Source organism: Malurus melanocephalus, unplaced genomic scaffold (genome assembly GCF_030028575.1).
Source record: "Malurus melanocephalus ecotype Western Australia unplaced genomic scaffold, MMel_1.1 scaffold_245, whole genome shotgun sequence".
Taxonomy (NCBI): Eukaryota; Metazoa; Chordata; class Aves; order Passeriformes; family Maluridae; genus Malurus; species Malurus melanocephalus.
The window spans coordinates 193,813-214,504 of record NW_026623477.1 but is presented as its reverse complement, the minus strand read 5'-3'; the positions used below and the strand labels follow the sequence as shown (position 1 = coordinate 214,504).

At 43.1% G+C, this 20,692-nt stretch overlaps 1 protein-coding gene across 2 annotated transcripts; it reads right to left on the bottom strand.

The window, feature by feature from the left end:
* Window positions 1-9,935: 9,935 nt before the first annotated feature.
* On the bottom strand, window positions 9,936-20,054 carry CEP15 (centrosomal protein 15). 2 transcript variants are annotated; one of them, XM_057375336.1, is made up of 5 exons: window positions 19,969-20,054; window positions 18,345-18,426; window positions 17,505-17,628; window positions 12,695-12,769; window positions 9,936-10,208 (listed from the first exon to the last, which is right to left on the bottom strand). In XM_057375336.1, the coding sequence occupies exons 2-5, from the start codon at window positions 18,395-18,397 to the stop codon at window positions 10,065-10,067; spliced, it is 396 nt and encodes a 131-aa protein (XP_057231319.1). In that variant the 5' UTR covers window positions 18,398-18,426; window positions 19,969-20,054; the 3' UTR covers window positions 9,936-10,064. The 2 variants fall into 2 exon arrangements, with proteins under 2 accessions (XP_057231319.1, XP_057231318.1); XM_057375335.1 differs by lacking the exon at window positions 19,969-20,054 and adding an exon at window positions 19,590-19,830.
* Between the last annotated feature and the right edge of the window lie 638 nt (window positions 20,055-20,692).

Genomic DNA, 20,692 nt, shown 5'->3' with positions numbered 1-20,692 from the left:
GACAAAATAAAGAAAAATGCAAACCCCGTCACCGATAAGTCATCGCTCCGGAAACCTTGTCGGGGAAAACGGTCCCGCAAGTGAAGGGGCTGCGGCTCAACCCCCGGCAGGCGGGAGCCGAGCCCGGCTCTCCCGCCGCCGCGACAGACGGGGCGGGACAACCCACGGGCCGGGGACAGCGACAGGGACCCCTCTTTCCCGGAGGACACCGTGTCGGGGAGGCCATGGCAGGACGAGGTCCCGGAGAAGGGGAACGGGGCGTGCGCATCCTCCGGGGTGCCTACGGAGCTGGTCCCGCTGCCAGGTCCGGGGGAAGCGCCGCTTTCTCCGCACCTCGGGCGCCGGGAAGAGGTCTGGGCTGCCAGCCGGGRGCCGAAAGCGGGAGCCAGGCGCCGCTGCGGGCCCCACAGACAGCGCACAGGCTGCTTCCTCAGCTCTCCTGATGGGCGAGAGCAGTGCGAAACCCACTCCCGAGAAGGGAATTMAGGAAGCGCGTTCTTACGGCATTTTTTATAAAAAGCGGCGTTGTTTACAGAGCCGTCTGGGGGGGAGGGCGGCATCCCCGTCACGGCTAAGGGCATCTTCGGGGCACYCTGAAGTGCCGTGTCGGCCGCCGCTGGTGGGTTCGGGTCACCTGGCCCCTCCTGGGGAGCGGTGGGCAGCCCTCCTCGGACCGGCTGTGGCTCCGGCTTCCCCCCGATCTTGGACGCACCGGGAAGGGGCCGCGGCAGTGCTCTCGCCACCGGCCGGTCCCGGACCCCCCCCGGATCCCGCCCGGATCCCGGCACACACAAGCCACAGATCGCGGGGGAGGGGCGGCTCTGTCAGACACACACACGCCAGAGACTCCAATTATCTTCTCCCTCACAAGATGTTTCTGCTGTCCACGACTGCTCACACTTCGGCACTCTTGCCAGCAAGCCTCAATAACACAAAACCCGCACAAAAACCCCTCTCCCGGCGCCGCAGCCGCGCACACAACAGATTGAGCGGTGCCGGTGCCTCGGGGGGAGGGTTAGAGGTGCCTCTGCGCGGAGAGCGACGTGCCAGCACCGCCGTGCTTCCCCCCTCGGCCCGGCCCGGTGCTTCCCCGGGACCGGGCGGCTCCCAGGTGCGTCCCGGCACCGCGCCGGGCACCGGGAAAGCGACCAACCTACAGGCAGCTGCGTTGCCCTTTTCCCTGCACTCCGCTCTCCAAACGTCTGAGCAACCAGTTTGCTGCTAGAAACATGTTAATTGCCAACGGAGCTCATTAAGGCATGCACATGCAAAACACAGCGAGGGAGATTAAATGGACAAAAGCGCAATAATGAACTGTCAAAAATCGGACCCATCTACACGACCAGGAGCACTCAAGAATGAGGCATTTAGAGGCAACAAAGGATTGTCTGGGACAGGAAGAAAGGACGACCTAGACTTTTGTTTAGTCAACACAATTGATTACAAATGAGAGATTAACAGGATAGCTTCAGAGTTTTTTTGAAGGAGGCAGAAGAGAAAAGTCCAATTAAGTGCACCGAATGTTAACTACATTGATTTCCACGGCCAGCGCTGGAGAAATTCTCATTAAACCATCCCTGGCGATCCCTTTTGGAAAGTAATTTGTCTCCCTGATGGAGCAGAGAAAGGGAGCCGTGTAAAGAGAAAGAAGCGCTAGTTCTTGGCACAATGAGCTTAGGAGACACACTGGAAAGAGCCAAAGGGGGAGTTAATGAGCATCTGACAAGCCGCTTGGACCCGGGCCTGGAGAGCAGCGATGAAAAGATGGAATTGGCCAACAACTATTCTTTATATCAAACATAAAAAGGCCAATCTGAAACAGGGCTGCTCAAAGCTGGTGGGGAAGAAAAGAAAGGCCCCCAGTGAGGGGTGGAGTGGAGGGCTCAACTGCCCCATTGGGACGGGGAAAAAAATGCTCTGGCATGACCCTCTCGGAGCGAGCGGAGCTGCTGGCCCTCGGCACTACCCCTCCGGCGGGCACGGCAGAGGGAACCTGGCAGCCCCGGCCCCACTGCAGCCACCCCCGGCCCGGAGGAGCTTGCATAGACCCGAATCGCCCCAGGGTAGCCGAGCTGGGTCCAATCTTACAAAGTTATCCCGTGGAGGGAAATAAACGGTCATCCCAAATCACGGCACCCGGCTCTGCCCAAAACCAGCCTTCCTCCTCCCTGGGGCTGCATTCGCCTGACCCCTCCCGCTGTCCCGGCTACGGCCCCCCCGAGGAACCGGGCACCGCGGAGCGCAGCGCAAGGCAACGCGCATCGTGTAGACACGGCTAGCTCGGAGGCTCTTAAATCAGATTAGGGCTCGTTAATAACAATTTTGGCTTAAGTCTGTATTGACTTAGGTTTAGGAATGGCTTAGCACTTTCGCTTATGTCAACACCAGGGCTAAATTGACACATGCCTTTCCCAAACCGCCGTGTCCCCAAGGATGCCCAGGTGCCTGCAGGACTTGTCCTTCTGCTGCTTTAAGCCGTTTTACGGAAGTATTTGCATTATTTTTAAGTAAACCCAGTGGGCCTCGGCTGTGCCAGCCCACCCCCGCGTGTAATCCACTAGGGCCCCCTCTAGGGACGGGTTTCATGGGCCTCACCCTCCCAGGGTTGGGATCAGGACACTTCTGTTCTTAGGGCTTTTGCTGTTCTCACTGYCAGCCCTTGTGGTTCTTCCCCACCCCTCATGGTGTGGCTCCTGCCCACTTCCTAACACCTCCTGCATCTCTCCTTAGGTCCCCTCGAACCCCTTCAAATGTGGACCCTGGGTACCCCTGGAGAGCCAGGGCAGCATTCGCATCCACAGCTGTAGATGAGAGTAAGGGTCCAGAGGCAGCTGCTCCTGCAACCCAGGGAAAAGATGGCACAACGGGTCCCAGCACTGCCCTTCAGCCAGCACTGACAGCGGCCACAGCGAGGGTTACCAGCCACCTGCCCGGCTACTTCAGACCCACTGAGAGCCACAAGTGGATGGGATGGCAAGGGACAGGTAGATCCTGGGGCTGTGCAGGCAGAGGGGCCACCAGCAGACCAGGGCAGTGGGGAAAGGCACTCACCCCTTGGACTGTGGTCTTGGTGAGGGACGGTTTGGTGAYGTGGTCACCCCATCCCCTTCCTCTCCTGAAGATTCCTGCACACAGACCTCACACCATGGCCACCTTTGTCATAAYCTCCCCCTTGCTGCCATCCTCTCCACCAGGTACGGTGCTGAGCTGACCAATACCATCACCACAGGGCCTTAGTGAAGACACCTATTGGGAAGGGGGGAARTGCTCTTATCAGCTGGTTTTTGCCACCTATACTGATTCTCCAGGTGACCTTGTCCCAGCTTTTAGCCCACTCCTATTCTAACTATTAACCCTGCCTAGCCTAAAGCTGTAATCTCATGCTATTTGTATTTATATCACTGATTTATTGCAATTGCTTAATTGACTGAATCATGGGCAACKCGTGCCCTCAATTAAAAATTTAAAAAAGAAAAAGAAAAGGGTGCATCTAGACTTCTGTGCTCTGTTTTACGGGCTGCCTCTGCTCGTCAGGTGTTGAAGCTGAAGCTGGCCCATGTGGCTCAGCCCGCAGGGAGCTCCCCTGGGAGCACAAACAGGCGTTCAGTTCGGGTRCTTCAAGTCGCCAGTGATCTTAAACTCTGCTTTAAAGTGACTCCGGTAAGAGCGTGTTGAGTCACCGAAGCGCCTTATTGTCCCCAGTGGGGACAAAATGCTGTCAGACACAGACCACGGAAAAGGTCCGTTCCCACAATYCTGGGTGTATAAGCCCAAAACAACACAAAACTTGACTTCTTCAAATACTTGCACCTTTGCTGTCTTCTGCGTTTGCAGAAGAAGCAGGYTAATAACAAACTTCAAAAGATATCTGATCCGGGGGCAGAAGTACTCTCAGCCGACGGGACAAATTCTGGAGACCTCCCTGGACCCGCTTCGCCTCTCCCTGCTCCTCACCGTGCCTCTCGGAGCATCCCCGGCCCTTTCCGGGCCGCCCCAGCCCGCGGGCAATGCGCACAAAGGGGCCACAGCAGTGGTGGGGGGGCTACCCCCCGTCCCAGCCCGCGGGGCTGCTCTGCCAGGGGTGGCCGGCAGGAAAACTCTCCCAAACACAGCGGGGATGGGCGCTTTGAACCACTCGGGAGAGCGAAGTCACGGCAGCCAGGTATTTTCCCRCATCAGCGGCGCTGCCCCGCTGCAATGGACACGATTGTCCTGTGAAGGGCTCAGGCATTTAAATCGCAGAGAGCACCTGAGACCTCCTGCAACCGCGCTCCCGAGGTCCCGTTAACTGTCTGATACTCCTTCTACTCTCTTCCTCACTGCTGCCAGTTGCCAAGATATTTCACATAAATAGAAGCTTTCTGATTTATAATCAGCCTCTTCCTTCTGATTCATTATGTTAATGAATTGAGATATTACCAACATTGGATTATCGTAACTATCAATGAATGCAGCAAAAGAAAGCTGATTATAGAGGAAAAAGCCAAGTGTACCCAGAAACTTAATACAAAGAAACGTATGAGAAATAGAGCAAAGCGGCTGCAATAGTTTAAGTGCCCTCTAAACACCGCTTCCAGGTGACTGGGGACTGCGACACTTTGGGTCACATAGCCAAACCTTTTTCCTAGGGATTTACGGATATGTTTTTTACCGCTATGTGTAACTACATGGAATAATTATTACGAGCGTTTCCAAGGAATCAAACCCGCTGCCCAGAGCTTTCCTGGGAATCTCGGCACCGTTGAGTGAGGGAACACACACACAATGCGCTTCCCGTTCCCTGTCCCAGCGCACCGTTCCCGGCGATGCGCGTTCCCCGCKCCCCGATCACGACCGGCCGCCACCCGTCTGTCCTCCCCCGCGCCACAGCGAGCTCATTTCGCACCGGGCAGCTACCGAGAAATGCGGTTTGATTTGTTTGGGGCTTTTTTTTTTTGTCCCCTCCTTTCTCCCTTTCCCGCCGCCGTTTGGTGGCTCGGCGTTTCCCCGGCTCGAAGCAGCGCTGCCCCTCGGGCAGAGCCCGCTCCGGTGGGGCGCGGGGCGAGCGCGGCCGCGGAGCGCAGCGCGCAGSTTCGCCCGCGCTGAACAAAGCTGCCGGCATGCGCTTCACTTGAGCACATTATCCTCCGGAAGTTTTTATTGAGCAACACTCAGAGCTCCGTGAATGAAGCTATTGGAACACATACGAATTAAATGGGGAAAGAAAGACAAGTCTGGATACCAAAATTACATTTCCAATTTCCCATTTAACGCAGTGAGGCAAGTACTTATTTACTGCGGCTTCATGCTACGTAATTAGTCAAGGAGACTGTAATTTACCTAAAGGAAGGCAATTTTCCCCTTTTATTAATTTGCAATAGATTTGTAAAATAATCTTACAGCAGCTGGCTCTGCTTGAATCTGTTTCAAAAGTGTGATGTAAATACTGTCTCACACTATTTTGTTGCCTATTAGGGCTTTCTGGTAGGTGATACGACTGAGAGTGAGGGGAAAGAACACCACACATTTATTTTTAAGATCATCATCACAGCGATAAAACTTATGGAAGAAGTGAGCATCCTTTCTATCTGTATGCGTTAAAAACAGACGTATCCAAAGTGAGTCAAATGTAAAAGCTACAACTGGAAGGCTACATACACAGCGGGTACAACTTAGCGCATTTTCAAGAGCTGTTTTAACTGTGTTTAAAAGGAGTAGCAAATTCCCAAATTAAATCACCCTATTTATAGCAAAGACAAAGAGTTTCACACAGCAGGAGGATGTACTAAAGAACCATTTTTTTCCCCACCTGTTTCCTTAGCAAGGGTTTAAGTATCTCTACATCTTCCTAGTAATCACGTATCTGAAGTAATTTAGTTCAGAGTTATTATGAAACAATAGGAAGAGTGAAAATAATCGATCTGGGATTTATAACATTTGTTTTTTTCATCAGAAAACGTCTCAGATTTTAATCTTCACTCGGCAGATTAATATTTCATAACAGAGTCAGAGGAAAATAAACACCATACCTAAGCRAAGTATTTATCACTGGCCTACTTGCTGTTCACACTTGGCTGCAGCAGGCACCAACTTATATCCAACTCACACATGCAATGCAACACTGAGATCCAAGAGGCAGTTACTACAGGATGAAAGTTTTATTTCAGCTATAGCACAGTATATCCATGGATTATAATCCTTGAGCAAACAGAATATCACAGTAATGAAGACCTTAGCATTACAAATATGTTAAAACAGCTTGCATTTGGGGTGATATTTAAGGTCAAGTTGTATCTGAACACAACTATTAAAATATTATGAAAATTACCATTATGGACTAAATAATGTTTTCTTTCAGACATAACCTCTAAAAGTACATTCCATTTTAAATTTGGTTTTCTTATTTTTCAGTATCAACAAGCTCAAACTGAGCATCTACATCCTCAACCTGCTCTATATGAATAAAAAAGAAAGAAATTAAGAACTATAAGCTCAGCCTAAAAATTAACTCCCAACTTCTATGAAAACATGACCCTGAATAAATACAATCAAGAGGATACCACAGTGTCAAATATCATGTCTATACCAACTTACTATTTCAAATGTACTCTCAAATWAAATTAATAGGCTTGTGAAAGATTCTGCAGAGTAAGAAATTTCTTATCCTAGGGAAAAGTAACATGCCTTCTGCTCCTGCCCCCACAGCCAGAGTAACTGAGAAAGTAAAAAGCTTGGGAATGTGATCATAGAGGTGACAAGATGGGTGAACAGGCTGTGCTCCTGGGTTAGTATTGGGGTTACTCATCTGTGCATTAACCTAGAAAATTATGATTAATTATTTCTTCTTGCAAGATACTCCAAGATTAGTTTACAAACAGGSAAAACTTTGGGGTTTCTTCACTGCTCTTCATTCAATTGCTGTCCCCCATCCACCAGAAGCAACAAGCTCCTACGACCACTGTAGCTTATGTGTATACATATATTGTAACAAAAGGGCAAGCAGCAAGTCAAGACTACAAAATAACAAGTTTGGGTTTGTTTTGGTTTTTGGGCTTTTTGGGGTTTTTTTGGGAATTTTTTAGTTTTTGTTGGTTTTTTTTGGGGGGGGTGGGTTTTCTTTTTTTTTTGAGAAGAAAACCATTTACTCAGGATGGTAGGAAATTACAGAATATATATATGTCATAATACCTATACTTTATATTTCTTTATATATATAAAAGCTTGGGATAAGATGGGGTATAACTACATAGAATCAACACGTTTGTGGTTAATGCTTTGCCTTGGTGAAGAATACCCACTCACCGTCTCATAGGAGACCAATATTAAATCATATCAGTATAAATTAGTTTGGGGGATTCTTAATTTTTTTAAAGCCCACTAAAGTTTAACATTTGCTTTCTCAAATCTCTACTTATAAAAAGGCAAACACCAAGGTAGCCAGACCATGGTGAATCAAACTCAACAAGTCTAAGTAGAACAAGAGATGCCATGTAATTATATTCCCTGCCACTGCATGCCCCAACTCAGGAGATACTTGTTCCTGTACCTCAGTGGCCCTGCTGTGTCACCCCTGCCCTTATTGTTGGGTAATTGCATTCATTTGTTTCAACCACAGGCCAACATGAAGACCCTTGTCTCTGAGAGCAGTCACCTACACACCTTCCTGCTTTAAATCTTTCTCTTCATTCAGTTTTTCCTTTTCTGGRCATGTTCCTATATAATTTTCCTTGTGCTAGTTGTCCTACTGTTTCTAAAGTTAGGCTACAGGAAAAAAAAATTAAATTTCTCTTTTGAAGATTAATTTCATTTCATTCTCAGGCATATTACATGATCCCMTAACAGGCATGGTAACTACTCTAACACTGCTTGCAGATGCCTTTCATGCACGTTGCCAAATCCTCACCCATCGAGCTGCCATGCCTTCAGTGTCCACACACTTAGCTCTCCTTCCAGGGAAATCACCAGGGGCAAGGAGATAGTGAGCTGTCTGCATTGTGTCCCAGTGGTTAGGCGGAGTCGAAAGAGATAAAGACCCTGATTATTCGCATGTATAAAGTACTTAGGGGCCCAGATTTTAGTTTAAGTGATTTCCCTTTGGATGCAAAGAACGGGATGAATCCCAGTCTTTGTTAGCAACTAACTGCTCATCCATCCCTTCATTCTGAGCATCATGTGTAATAGGTTTTCCCTTGCCTGCTCAACCGATTCCAATTATTTGCTTTTTAAATGTGAGCCCTACAACTGTAAGATCCATACACGTTCCCGCTAAATCAGATTGAGAATCACATTGTGAGTTTACAGAAGAAAATATTACCAAGTTGTCTTTGTGACAGAACACTGAGTAGGTATAAAATTGCAATGGTCTCTATGCCAGGTTTTTTTTAAGCTCTCAGCTTGTAAGATGAAAGCCTAATTTGATATTTTTGTAGTTATATAACAGTTCTAATATTTTGTGACATTTTGTATTGTGACACTATAGATGAAATTGTCATCGGACTGACACCCTTTACTGTTTATTCCTTAATTACAACTGTTAACAACACTGCAGAGAAGCGTGCTAATCTGCCATCACATATTATGAAAACAACGTTATTGTTACAAACACCAACACCCACTCAACAGGATAATTCTAAGATGGCAGTTTCTGTAAAAACTTATCAGTTTAATGGACACTTCAATAGAAAAAGTTTCAAATGAACTCCTAATATTCCTGTGGAAAATATTTCCACAGAAATATTATATTTCTGTAATTCTATTTCTGTAATTATATTTCTGTGTAATTTTATATTGCACCTAAAGTTTTGATTTTATTGTGTCAGTTATTYTTCATGCTACATAGGGATATAATTTTTTTTGAATAGTGGGGTCTCTGTAGTATGAATATGCATAGTTCAAGATAACTAGTAACCTAGCAATATTTGCAATCATTATATTTTCACATCCTCAGACACTGGCAGAGGTACATTTTTTTTCCTACTACTTCCAGGTTGGGGGTGGAATTATGTTGTTGCAGGAGATTAAATTTTAACTGTATCTTGACTCAAATCCAGGTTCTCAATAATGAAATAAATTAATATTTACTAGGCTGCTTTTTATTAGGAAAGATTAATTTTCTGCAGGCATGTCACACACCGGGAAGGATCTTCCACTGAACTGACACTTTCAGAAGTTCTGTACCAGTGAATTTTTCATACCTAGTTAGACCAGTACAATTAAAACTCACTAATACTGCATCTCTGTAGGAGGAAGCTGAGAAGCTGYTCAATGGCTGAAAATAAAAATATTATGTCCTCAGCCTCTGTATATGCTTTGGTTTTGGACAGCCACTGCCAGTTACTCTCYGGTTTGCTTCTTTCAAACTTTTCATGTCTCAGAAAAAGTGCTCCCTTGTAGATTGTATCAGCAGAAAGACAACAGCATTAAGAGCAGCTAGAAGTAGCAAAAAGCGATTTGTTTGCCCACCCATTAGACAGGAAATACAATGTAGGCAGAAGGAGATTGGGAAAAGCAGCCTGGAGAGGTGTAGAAGTGATTAAAGTGTCAATGACAAAAATTAGGGAAAATAAGATTCAGAAATTCAAGTTCRTTCCYTCTACAACTGCTCTCATGAAGGTTYTTACACAGATTCCCGGTGCTAAACTAAGGCTACTCTATGAACAGTCTGCCTTTCCTGCTAACAGTAAATTCCTCCTTTCTCCCTCATCCACGAGCAGGCATGCAGCACAGATGACTGAAGTGAAGAAAGATAATGCAAGAATCTGTCTTTACTTATCGCACTCATATGTAGAAGCAGAGGATTAAAAATAACATAAAACTCTTCTCATACTGAAAACCCAATTGCTTTGGTGGAAATCTGTACACCAGAGWTTCTCATTCTTGATCCTAAAAGTCCATTTGAGGACTGCTTCTCTACCACAGAATAAAAATAAGGAATCGTACACAATGCAACAACGGAATCAAAATATCCAATATAATTCATTTTCATTTAAATTATTTACATTTCAGTTTAATGGCATGATTCTGTTGCCTGATCTGGATGATCTTCTCTGCTTAAGTGATAAATGACAAAAATGAAACTAGAATGTTTATTTCTGTGAATCTTCTTCTGGGTAGTTTATGTTCTGCTTTGTAGCTTTCATTTTCTTAAAGCCAATAGGAACTTCTGCTCTTCCTAAAAGAAACTCTTCCCACTTGGGAAGAGAATCTTTTATTGATGCCAAATACAGAGTCTGAGAAAGATATAAGAAAAAATAAACTTAATTTCAAAGTCTGTGTCAGCCAGTTTAAAACAATATAGATATGCAATGCAATATTAAATCTTACTTTAAGAGTAAAGCAATTCAGAAAAGAACAACACACTTACATATGAAATTTCAAATCTCTTGTATGATACAAAATATCAGCTCAGAAATATTTCATTCTGCAGGACGAACTGTGAAGTGACTGAATGTGCCCTCTTGTGGTAAGCACATCAGTTTAGACCCTACAGTACCTTTAATAAATTATTTTCCATGACAATACACTTTTCCAAAAGTCACTTTTATATTTCAGTATGTATATTACTGGTATTTAATTCTGCAGTGGAAAAAATGTTAGAAATGAAAGGTGYACATTTACCAAAGTAAATTCATTATCCTAGAATAGTTTACATTACCATGGTTCAAAATCTCTGAGTAAAATTTTAGACTTGGTAAGTCAGTGACGAAGCAATAATCTCCAATATTTGGATCACAAACAAAAATAATTTWAAAAAGTGCTGTATATTTAACCTGTGGTCTAGAAGAATCACTGTGGATCATCTAACCCTTCCTYTTGCTTTACACTGTGCTTCTGAGTACTAAATTTAATGTATTATTTATCCATGTTATTCATCATTCATCATTTTTGTGTTGGTATCCTAAGAGTAATGTTGCTGTTTGTAGGATTTTCAGGAAAATTTTAAGTGCCATGTATCTTTTTATTTTCCCCACAAAACAATCTAAGAACTGTGTTAAGATAACACTAATYCATCCACCAATATAAGTATTTTTTGTCATTGATGTCCATTCAGAAAAATGTAATTTTGCTGTAGAAAGTGAGCCTTYTTTTTTACTTACTTAAGTATATAATGAAGGAGAAGTGTAGCATAAAACCAAAGATCTCCCTGCAGAGTATTAGATTCCTGGCTAATCATTTTGATCCTTACATGTCTCAGATATAACTATGGCTCTTGCAGATTTACAAAAATATTTTCTTCAACAGATTTACTCAAAGAATCTTTTCTGACAAGCATATGTGCTGTCACACAAAACTACTCCGACTCAGCAAGCTGGGGATCCATTATAGCCATAACTTTCAGAGTATATTAATACAGACACATATATGGCTGAGTGAAATATGCTCAGAAGTGTTTTGGAACAAAGCACGCACAAGAATTTTGTACCATGAAAGAAAGTTTTCTTTTTCCACTATTTATAGCACTCTTCTCTAGAAGCATAAAAAAAAAGAAAAGCTGAAATAGGATCTTCTTCTTCAAATAGTAACTCTGCTCTCTCCAAAATTTCACCGCTGCTGCAGAGTGCAGACATTCTGCAGCCACGAGCAATCGCTCTGCAGCCTCCAATTTGTGCAGACTTTGCTTGACACACCACAAGCAGCTTAACACCTACCACAGATCTAACTGACCCAAACAACTCCAGAAATGTTCTCCAAAGTCCTTGAAAATTCTAAAACTACTTCTGAACACAGTCAAAATAGGTTTAATGTTAGTAGGTTGGCATCTTCCTTAGCATCATTCAAAATGTACAAGTATTCAGGAAAACAATGTACCCTTTTGCCTAAAATGYCTAAAAATAATAAAAAAGCCACTGAAAAGACTTTCAGTGCGCACCCTGTCACAGTCACAGTAGGTTATTTACAAAATGCAATGACAGATGAAAACTTTGAACAGTAACCAGAACAAGAAGTGATGCCTCTCCTTTAAGTAATAGCCTAAGCATGACAACACTTGCCCAGCAGGTGTGAAGCTGAGGTACAATACACCTCTCCTCACAGCTGACAGCRCTGAAACCTGGCCCTTTGCCCTACTCTGACAGGGCCCCGGCACCCAAACCAGCCTGGGACACTCTGCTTYGGTGCCTGTGGGAACCAAGCCACCACACAGCACAGAACCCACCGGGGCAAGAAGCAAATGGGAACCTGRCTCCTCAACATTTTTATCTTAAAGTAATGCTCTAGGGACAGCAGGTTGAAAAGAAAAAAATAAAACCACCATCGAGTGTTCCTGCTGCAATACTTTTCATAAGCTTCCATACAACTCTAAAATAACTGATGTGAAATTTTCTCTGTTCATGCTGATCAATTGGTGATCCTGAAATGTAAAGATGACAATCTGGGCCAAACTGAGAACAAGATGATCACATAAAAAAGCTCTGACATAGYAAACACAGTAATATTCTGTTATTTGCAATATTATTTTTTATATGTGACTTCATTTTAAAATAGAAGTTAGTATAGATCTGAAAGCTACTAAATATTTCCACCAGAATGCTCCAGAATCTAGGGACCTTGCCCCAGAATTTAGGTTCAGCTTGCTACACAGTACACAGGCCTTTGGCTATACCAGTCACTGGATTTTAAAATCAATTATTTTCACTTTAAGAACATGCTTCAGGGGAAAAAAACTCGCAAAATATTTGGTAAACAGCAAATGAAAAGACAGAGTTCTAGGACTTACTTCTAACTTAACAGTATTGGGATGTGGAAGTAAATTCACTCTTTCTCGCAGCTTTTTTTCTGCTGCTTCTAGATCCTAAAACACAGGCAAAGTACATTTTAAAAACATGCATTGGAAATTTTTAAAGGAAAATACACACATAAAGACAATTAAGTTAATGAAATAAACCCATTACAGCTAAACAGCATTCAAATAAAAACACTGAAGTTCAAATCTTTGTTTATTCATTCTGAAATATAACTTGTACTACTTAGACTAACACCCTACAGCTGCTAAATGTTTGCTGCACCTTTTCCATACAAGAGTACATTGCACAACCAAGTAAGAGTTTTGCTATAAAACACTGCTGTTCTCTCTGGACACCAGGGTAAATCAGYTAAATTCTGTTCTATTAAACTTAAGGAAATAGAGGGGAACAGAAYATCTTTTTATGTGCTGCATAAGACTGAAGTATGTATTATAGCTACTGTAACTGTAAAGTAACTAGGCAAATTATGTGCAAGATCTTTACTTCTCAAGACAAAGATGACTTGCTAATATGCATGCATAACATGTGCACAAAAATGTAGAGCTGCAGCAAGCTGTTCACCAGACAAACTTGGATGACAATGCACCTCACATAGCTTTCTTACAAAAAAAAATCAGTATTTGGGTTTCTGCTTGTCCAGTGGATGTGTGCTGGATTCACAGAGGCCCAAATAAATCTTTTAAAAAAGAAACAACCAAAAAAAAACCAACAGCAACAAACAAATCAAAGCATGCCCCCAAACTAACCACCCTCCCCCYTTAAAGTTCTGACCCGTTCTTGTGGGCTTAGTTCCATACCCAAACATTGAAGAGATTGAGTGGTGGGCAGATGAAGAGAGACAGAAAGGGACGTGGGAGTGGGGTGTGAAGAAGCCAAAGCTGAACAGAGTGGAGGGGGAAAGAAAGTATAGCAGATGGCAGAGTTGGGAGCAGAGAGCGGGTGTGAAGAGTACAACAGAAAAACTAAATGAGAGAGGAAATTCCCCAAAGGGACTTCCCAAATATTCACCACCACTGCTGCTGAAAAGAAGAGTGAGATTCTGGAGGAGAATATCCACAAGAGAGACCAAACATGATTACTCGTATTGAATAATAGCCAGTCTGAACACATCAATAAGTAAACAATGTTCAATTCAAGTTTTGTTCAGTAGAGTATGATTAATAAAAGCAAAAAAAYAGCCTTACTGTCAGTTGAAGTTCAACTTAGTGACACAGATACAGTCAGTTTGTTCAATTTAGTGTTCATGTTATTTTATTTCATTAATTCCTTTTAGAAATTCTCTTGTCCATAATTACAAACCTAGTCCAAGGAAAACTGTTCCTCCCTTTTCTACAGCTAAATCCATACMACTGTAGGAAGCTAAAGGATGTCCAAGAAAGAATAAACTAAGTCTCAGACCTACCCAAATTCTCAGAAGTAGCAAATGGCTGCCCTTCTCAGGTAATAGAAGACTAATGGGATAAAGAGGGAACATGAGAAAGGACAGAAGCCATTTGAAAGCACAATGTCAAAATAACAGAGGTCAACACAGATTGAAGTGACTTAAGCAAAGAATTTCTCATTGCACATACTTAGAACAGACACACAAAACCAGCACCAAATGAAGCTCATATTAGAATGGCTCAGGCCAAGTCTGGAGAAGTTACCACCATAATGAGCCATACTGGATAAAGGATTATTTAGTAATGTTCACCTCATATTTTTCCATAGGATTTTCCTCCTTTCTGATTCCTTCTTCCTAATTACTGCAGGAATTTTAACAGGAAGGAAGAATATCAATCATTATTTCTTTATAGACTCAGCCAAGTCATTGGAATGKTTATGGTAATAGGAAATGAGTGTCTTTCAGGCAAGAAAGGAGACAGCAGTTGTGCATATATGTTTAGTAGAGAAGGTCACTTTGGCATAGCCTAGATATTGGACGTGTCTTTTCGTTGCTCACTCCAGTTTGTGTTGTGCAGTCTATTGTCATTCAGAATACTGATTTAATGACAGACAGTGAAAGAAATTTTTGCTGGAAGGTGTAGCATGCTTTAGAAAATAACTGGAACTACTGAAAGATTAGATGGCACTTCTTGTGTGTCTACACAACTGGTAAGCTTTGTAGGAAAAATAAATCCCTGTCATCAATATAAAAATAAATACATCAGCAGTATAAACTTCTTTGGGAAAGAAACCAGCTAATCTGATATGTCACAGTACTGAAAAAAAGAGAGCATCTTACAGTSCTTCCCCTAAAACCACAAGGACTGGAACAAAAACAATTCAAGACCCTTCCCCAGAGGTAAAATGGAATGCATGACACATGCATTGCTTTTAGGGGACCAAATTCAGCTGTCACTTATATTGATATCAGTCTGGCAGAATCCCACTTAAATAATTCTGGAATTGCATGCCTGGGAAGGAAAGCAAATTTGTTCTAAATTACCTTTCCAGTACTAATTACTATATAGCATATTATTTCTTTTCTATTTCATGTTACAAGCTGTTGCACAGTAATACATATTTCTAAACACAAGAAATATCACTGAGAAACAAATGTCATAAATTAGATTACAAATACTAGTCTAATTTCTGCTTTTATTACGACAACATTATATAAGCACCAAATGATACAGATTTCCCTAATCTGCAGTCTCCCTCTAAAGACATCGAGGAAAATACTCTGATAATTATGTTAAAATGCTGAACAAATGCTTATAATGTCAAAATTTTAATTAAAAAAAAAAAGGTTAGTTCCTTGCTTCCTACTGATYAGAATTTAAATTAATTTTGAAATCTTTCTTGTACATAAATACCAACTAGCACAGAGAAAGAAAAATATCTTTTGCTACGGTCTATTACTGAAAACAACTGATTTTGCTTACATGCAGAAAAACAGAAATGCAAATAAAAAAATAACACTTCGTCATGTCCATGTATTTTTGAGTAGGCCAAATCAACAACTCTCCACATGGTAACTGTGAAATGTACAGTGCCTGGTATCAGGAACAATATTCTGAAGCTGGCACATTAATCAGTCTTGTTTTCAAGCTTTTCATATATTATGCTGCATAGATATTTTTTCCTGTTTTCTTCTGTTACCAAAAAGCATCTGCAGGAGTGCATGCTTGTTAAAACTAGGATAAAATTAATAGATTTAAATTGATTTATGCTACTTTATCCTGCAACAGAATTTGTTTTGATACATATGTTTTTGCTTTTTTTCTGTACAAACACCAACATTTTTGACACTTGAAAGGAACAATTTTGAGGAAGTGACAGAAGATAGCAAATATCTGTTTAACTGCAGAAATATTTACACTCTGTATATGTCTGAGCTATTGTTAACATTTCCAATACAATAAAGCTTTCAGGATGGAGAAATATACTCTGCCTTTATTGTGTTTGCCTGCATATGTAAAGTGAGAATGCATTCATAAATACAAATAATTTTGAAAACCTACATTTAAGAAGTAAAAATCTAACCTAAAATGCATACGGAAACTGGGAGTCAAAATGAAATGAGAAATTACTAAATCAATGGATTAAGGTCTATGGAAAAAAATAACCAAACCATCCCCTTGTTCCCAGCCTTTCACTGAAGCATCTACACTTACTATACCCAGTAAAGGGGGGATTGATTGCCCGAGTTCACCAGCTGAAGTTGAAAAATCTTCCTTGTCACAGAATAGTTAAAAAGGCATTTTTCACTAACTRTTCTGCCTTTTCTGCCCCTCTCTAAATCTTACTCCMATTTAAATACAAACTGTAATGCAAYAGATTTATACCCACCCAAAAAGTCAACATTTAAAATCTGAACCAGGCTCTGCATGAAAAAAAATACAAAGAAATTCTGGTGACACAAATCTTGCAATTTTTTAGAGAAAAACTCACTTTTTCAATAAACACATTTCATGCATTATAGACCCTTAATAAGTGGGAGCCTTAAGAAAAGGCACAGGAGGTTCAGTTTTCTGCCATCTCCTGAAAAACTGGGWAACAGTTTTCAAACGCATCATGTCAGTGGTCAAGTGCCTCTCTTTAAACTCAGATGCCTGAGCTAGGGGATCCAGAGGAGCCTTTTAGTATTCCAGTCCCTGCCACCAAACCTAGATCTTTCAAATTGCCCATTCTCCAATGTCTGCTGAATTAACCTAGGAAACAAATCTTACCTAAATATGAAAACAGGTACGTAGAACAACTATGAACATTTTTAATRATGTCACCCCTACAAAGAGCCAGAAACACCAAATACTGCTTTTGCAGACTTACAAGTAAAATGCTTGAAGTCATTMTATACCTCTTTAGCGAAAAACACTAAACTGAGAACCTCTTCCACAACTTAACCACACTGGGAGAACAGTTCCTAAACTTGGCTTAAAAGCACTGTAGCCTGGTCAGCCCATTTCCAAACATAGCCCCATGGCTTGAATCAAAGAGTAGAGGGGCTGTGAGTGACGACAGACCCCTAAGTTCTCTCAGGCAGACACATASTAGCATGTGTTACATCTCTACATGTACTTWAAAAAAAMCCCCAAAAAACATAGTAGCAGCTGCCACCACGAGGCTTTTGTAAGAAGGGCATGGGAAATAGGTAGTGATGCCATCGGATAATAAAGACTTGTCATTTAATACATCTTGGTCAAGTTCCAAAAGAGGGAACCATATAGAAGAGAATTCAAATGACAACTATAGAGCAAACACTTCTCTTTTTTTCTTTTTTTTTTTTTTTTTTTTTAATTATCTAAGCTACATAACCATGACATTTCGATGCGGTTCCTGGTAGTTGCAGAAACTTACATTTAAAAGTGCTGCATTCCTTTTATGAGCTGCATCAGCTGCTTGAGTTTGCCATGTCTTTTTAGTCTTTTTGTCTCTTAGATAAGTCTCCATCTGCTGTAGCAGCTCTGATCTCTGAGACAGTCTACAAAGGAAAACATTTTGCTAAGTGGGTAGAACATTTTGCTCAGGAGCTAGAAAATAACCTTTTTACCTTACCCAGTTTTCTCAAAACTATGGGGCTAATTAAGCCGGCTGCAGGGTGGGTGTGCTGGGGGAGGGAAAAGGTACAGGCAGGCATCACCTGCTGTGCTTGTATGAAGCTATAATGTTGCAACCAACAGTCCTCAAATGCTGAGGTGCTTGGAAATAAAAGCTCCCAGAACRGGAAAGACAGGGTGGGTTGGGGTGACTTGATCAGTACTACATTTGCTCATTGGCACGCACTAGTTGTTACAAGAAAAGCAAATTTTTCTGAATCATTACTGTATTTGCCTCACAATTTGAGTTTACAGGGCAACAAAGAAGCAATTCTATAATTGAGGCATTGAGCGAGAGAATCCAATTACCTTCTCCAAATAGGAATTTAATGGTGACAGGTCAACAATGGAGATCTTAAACCAGTTACCACCATTGGAAGTCAAAAAACCTCATCAACCTAAATACCCTTAACGGCAGGCAAGGATGCTRATTCCCATGGTTCCTGAAGGAAGAGTGCCACCTCCTGGAACTGCAGCCCCTTGCTGAAGCAGCACTGAGCTGTGCAGAGCTCRGATTCACTGGCACCAAGGGTTGTGTGCAGGGAGCGAGATCTCACAAGACCCAACACAAATTGCTGCAAGGCAAAGCACAACTACTCACATCTCCTCATGTCTTCTAGCAAGGCGAGCCTCCTGAGCCAAATAGGAAGACATCTTTAGTTGTTTGCCCTGATTTTGTGACTCTGTAAAAGGAAAACCAAGTGAAATTAARATCTTCTAAACATGCATATTAACATACACTTTCCAGTGCTAAACAATTCTGGTTAAAAAGTTGCACACATTATATTTATACATCAGCTATCTACACAAAACCTGCCATAAGACATTGCTACATTATGCTTTGAATACATTCACAGTAYTGCTGTTCTCACTATGTTTTAGGAAAATCCTACTGTATTCTAATAATTTATAAAAGAAGCATTTTTTTTTTTCAGTTTCAGATTTAGCATTAAGCTTTCTTGTGTTTCAGATGCTTAAAACCACACACAACCACACACACACACATACTGTCCTTGCATAAATTGTCAATTACTGTTTAAATTACTGGTTTCTGGTTTTTATCATTTTACCCTAAACACAAAGCTGTACTTGTAAACTACTTCTCACAGATACAGGACCTGTTTGTAGGAAACTATGTTTACGTATGGGCACGATTAAACTAAGCAACTTAAGCCACTAAAGGAAACTTAACCTACTTAAGTTTAATGTCAGAATGCTTGAAAAATCAAGTGATAATTTCCTGAGCTCAGCTTTTCAGCACTGTAACTCAGTACATAAGGGAGCAGAGTTTAAATTGTTTAGAACTTGCTGGTATTTTTTTTTCTGAGCTATTAAGGAGATCAACTGCTCACTAATGCAAATAAAGATCCTATAACACTTTTCAGAAGGCTGAAAATGTTTTGCCTATTTTTTTCACCTCAAAGGTACCTGCGTTGTTGTCAGACTAAGTAAAATAAAACAATTTATCACATACTCATAACCAAAGGGTGGGTGATCTAAAAGACTTCAAGCTAATATAACATAGTTAAGGTCTCCTCACTGTGACGAGTCATACCTAACTCTGAAAGCCTCTGCTGAAGTTGGGGTGCYTCTTCTAGGGATGCACATTTTACCACTCCCTGAACACATTTCTATCCACCTGGCCTGTTGCTAATGCTTCACCTTGTTTAACACGGAGCACAYGCCTTCAGTGCTCCTTCCCTCAGCCGGGGCACTTCATGCTCTTTGCGACACACCTTTACTGGCGACAGAAGCTAGAGCACCCCGCCGCACGCACCTCTTGTCTTTAGGGGCGCTTATAGCTTACAACTGGAGCAATAAACCAGCACCAGCGGGAGTGACAAACCGGCATCAGCCTGAGCATCCTCCGCTCGCTGCACCGTGGGGCAATCGCTCCACTCGCTGCTGCCCTGGGTGGATGCTAAGGCCTGAAGCATCCCGGGATGAGTCTCCGCGGGCAGCCCCCGGATCTCCAGTGTCCCAGGGAGGCCCGTCGGGCCGAGGGCAGCACCTCCGCCTCAGAACCCGCGGACGCTTCCCCTCAGGCCGCGGCCCTGACAGGGCGGGAGCGCCACGGCCACAGCGGGGCCGCGCACCGCCTGAGCCCTACCATTGCGATGGGGGGGGATGGATTTACGATCGCGTTGAAATGTACCATCCCGTATGATCGCGGGAGAATAAATCAGCAAATAAAAATAAAATACCAAATACACTAGCTGGTTTACCTTTAGCCTCGCCGGCTTCGAAAAGAAAAGCAACCACCCGCCATGGTCTCCGGGACGCCTTAAAGCACCCCCCGCCCCCGCTGCCATGGAGACGGCCGGAAAGGTGGAGCCGAGGCGCGGGTTCGGTGGGCGGGTTCGGGCGGGGCGGGGCGGGATCGGGCTCCGCCCCTGGGATTGGAGGAGCGGGAGGGGGCGGGGCCAATCACGGGCCGGGGCGGGAGCGCTGAGGGGCGGCCGGGGGCGCGTGCCAGGGCTCTCCCCTCACAGAGCCTGCGCACCCCGGAGCCCTCAGGTGATCTGCTGCGATTTGCGTTTATAGCAAAAATTCCTCCCCTGGTGCAAAGCAGAGCCGTCCGTGTCCGGCCCGGAAGAGCGGCTGCAGCGCAACCCGGCTCTTCACATGGTTTCCAGATCCTCTGGTATGATCCTGCCCGTGTGTCAGGGCTTAATTCCTCCCCGGCCTCAAAGCAGAAGAGTTCCTGGGGTAACTTTAGTCCGTTATAGGCAATCATACATCAAAATGTACTTCAAATAAAAAAGCACAATTAATCCACCATTTTCTCCCCGTGCATGTTTTATCCTTTTACAGAAAACATAAAACAAAAAATACCAAGCCAGATAAAGCTGAAAAATACTTTTTTTCTTCATTTCATTGGCGCCCAATAGATCTATGCACGTCTGCAGCTGCAGAAGATTCTAAAAGCTGCTCTGAAAGTCCTTGTCA

Excerpts from the sequence above, each read along its gene's own strand:
- CEP15 (XM_057375335.1), bottom strand. The coding sequence starts at position 19,680 with ATGCTTCAGGCCTTAGCATCCACCCAGGGCAGCAGCGAGTGGAGCGAT. Across the intron at positions 17,629-18,344 it reads GCTAGAAGACATGAGGAGAT|ACTGTCTCAGAGATCAGAGC; the intron begins GTGAGTAGTTGT and ends TTTCCTTTGTAG. Across the intron at positions 12,770-17,504 it reads GGAATGCAGCACTTTTAAAT|GATCTAGAAGCAGCAGAAAA; the intron begins GTAAGTTTCTGC and ends CCTGTGTTTTAG.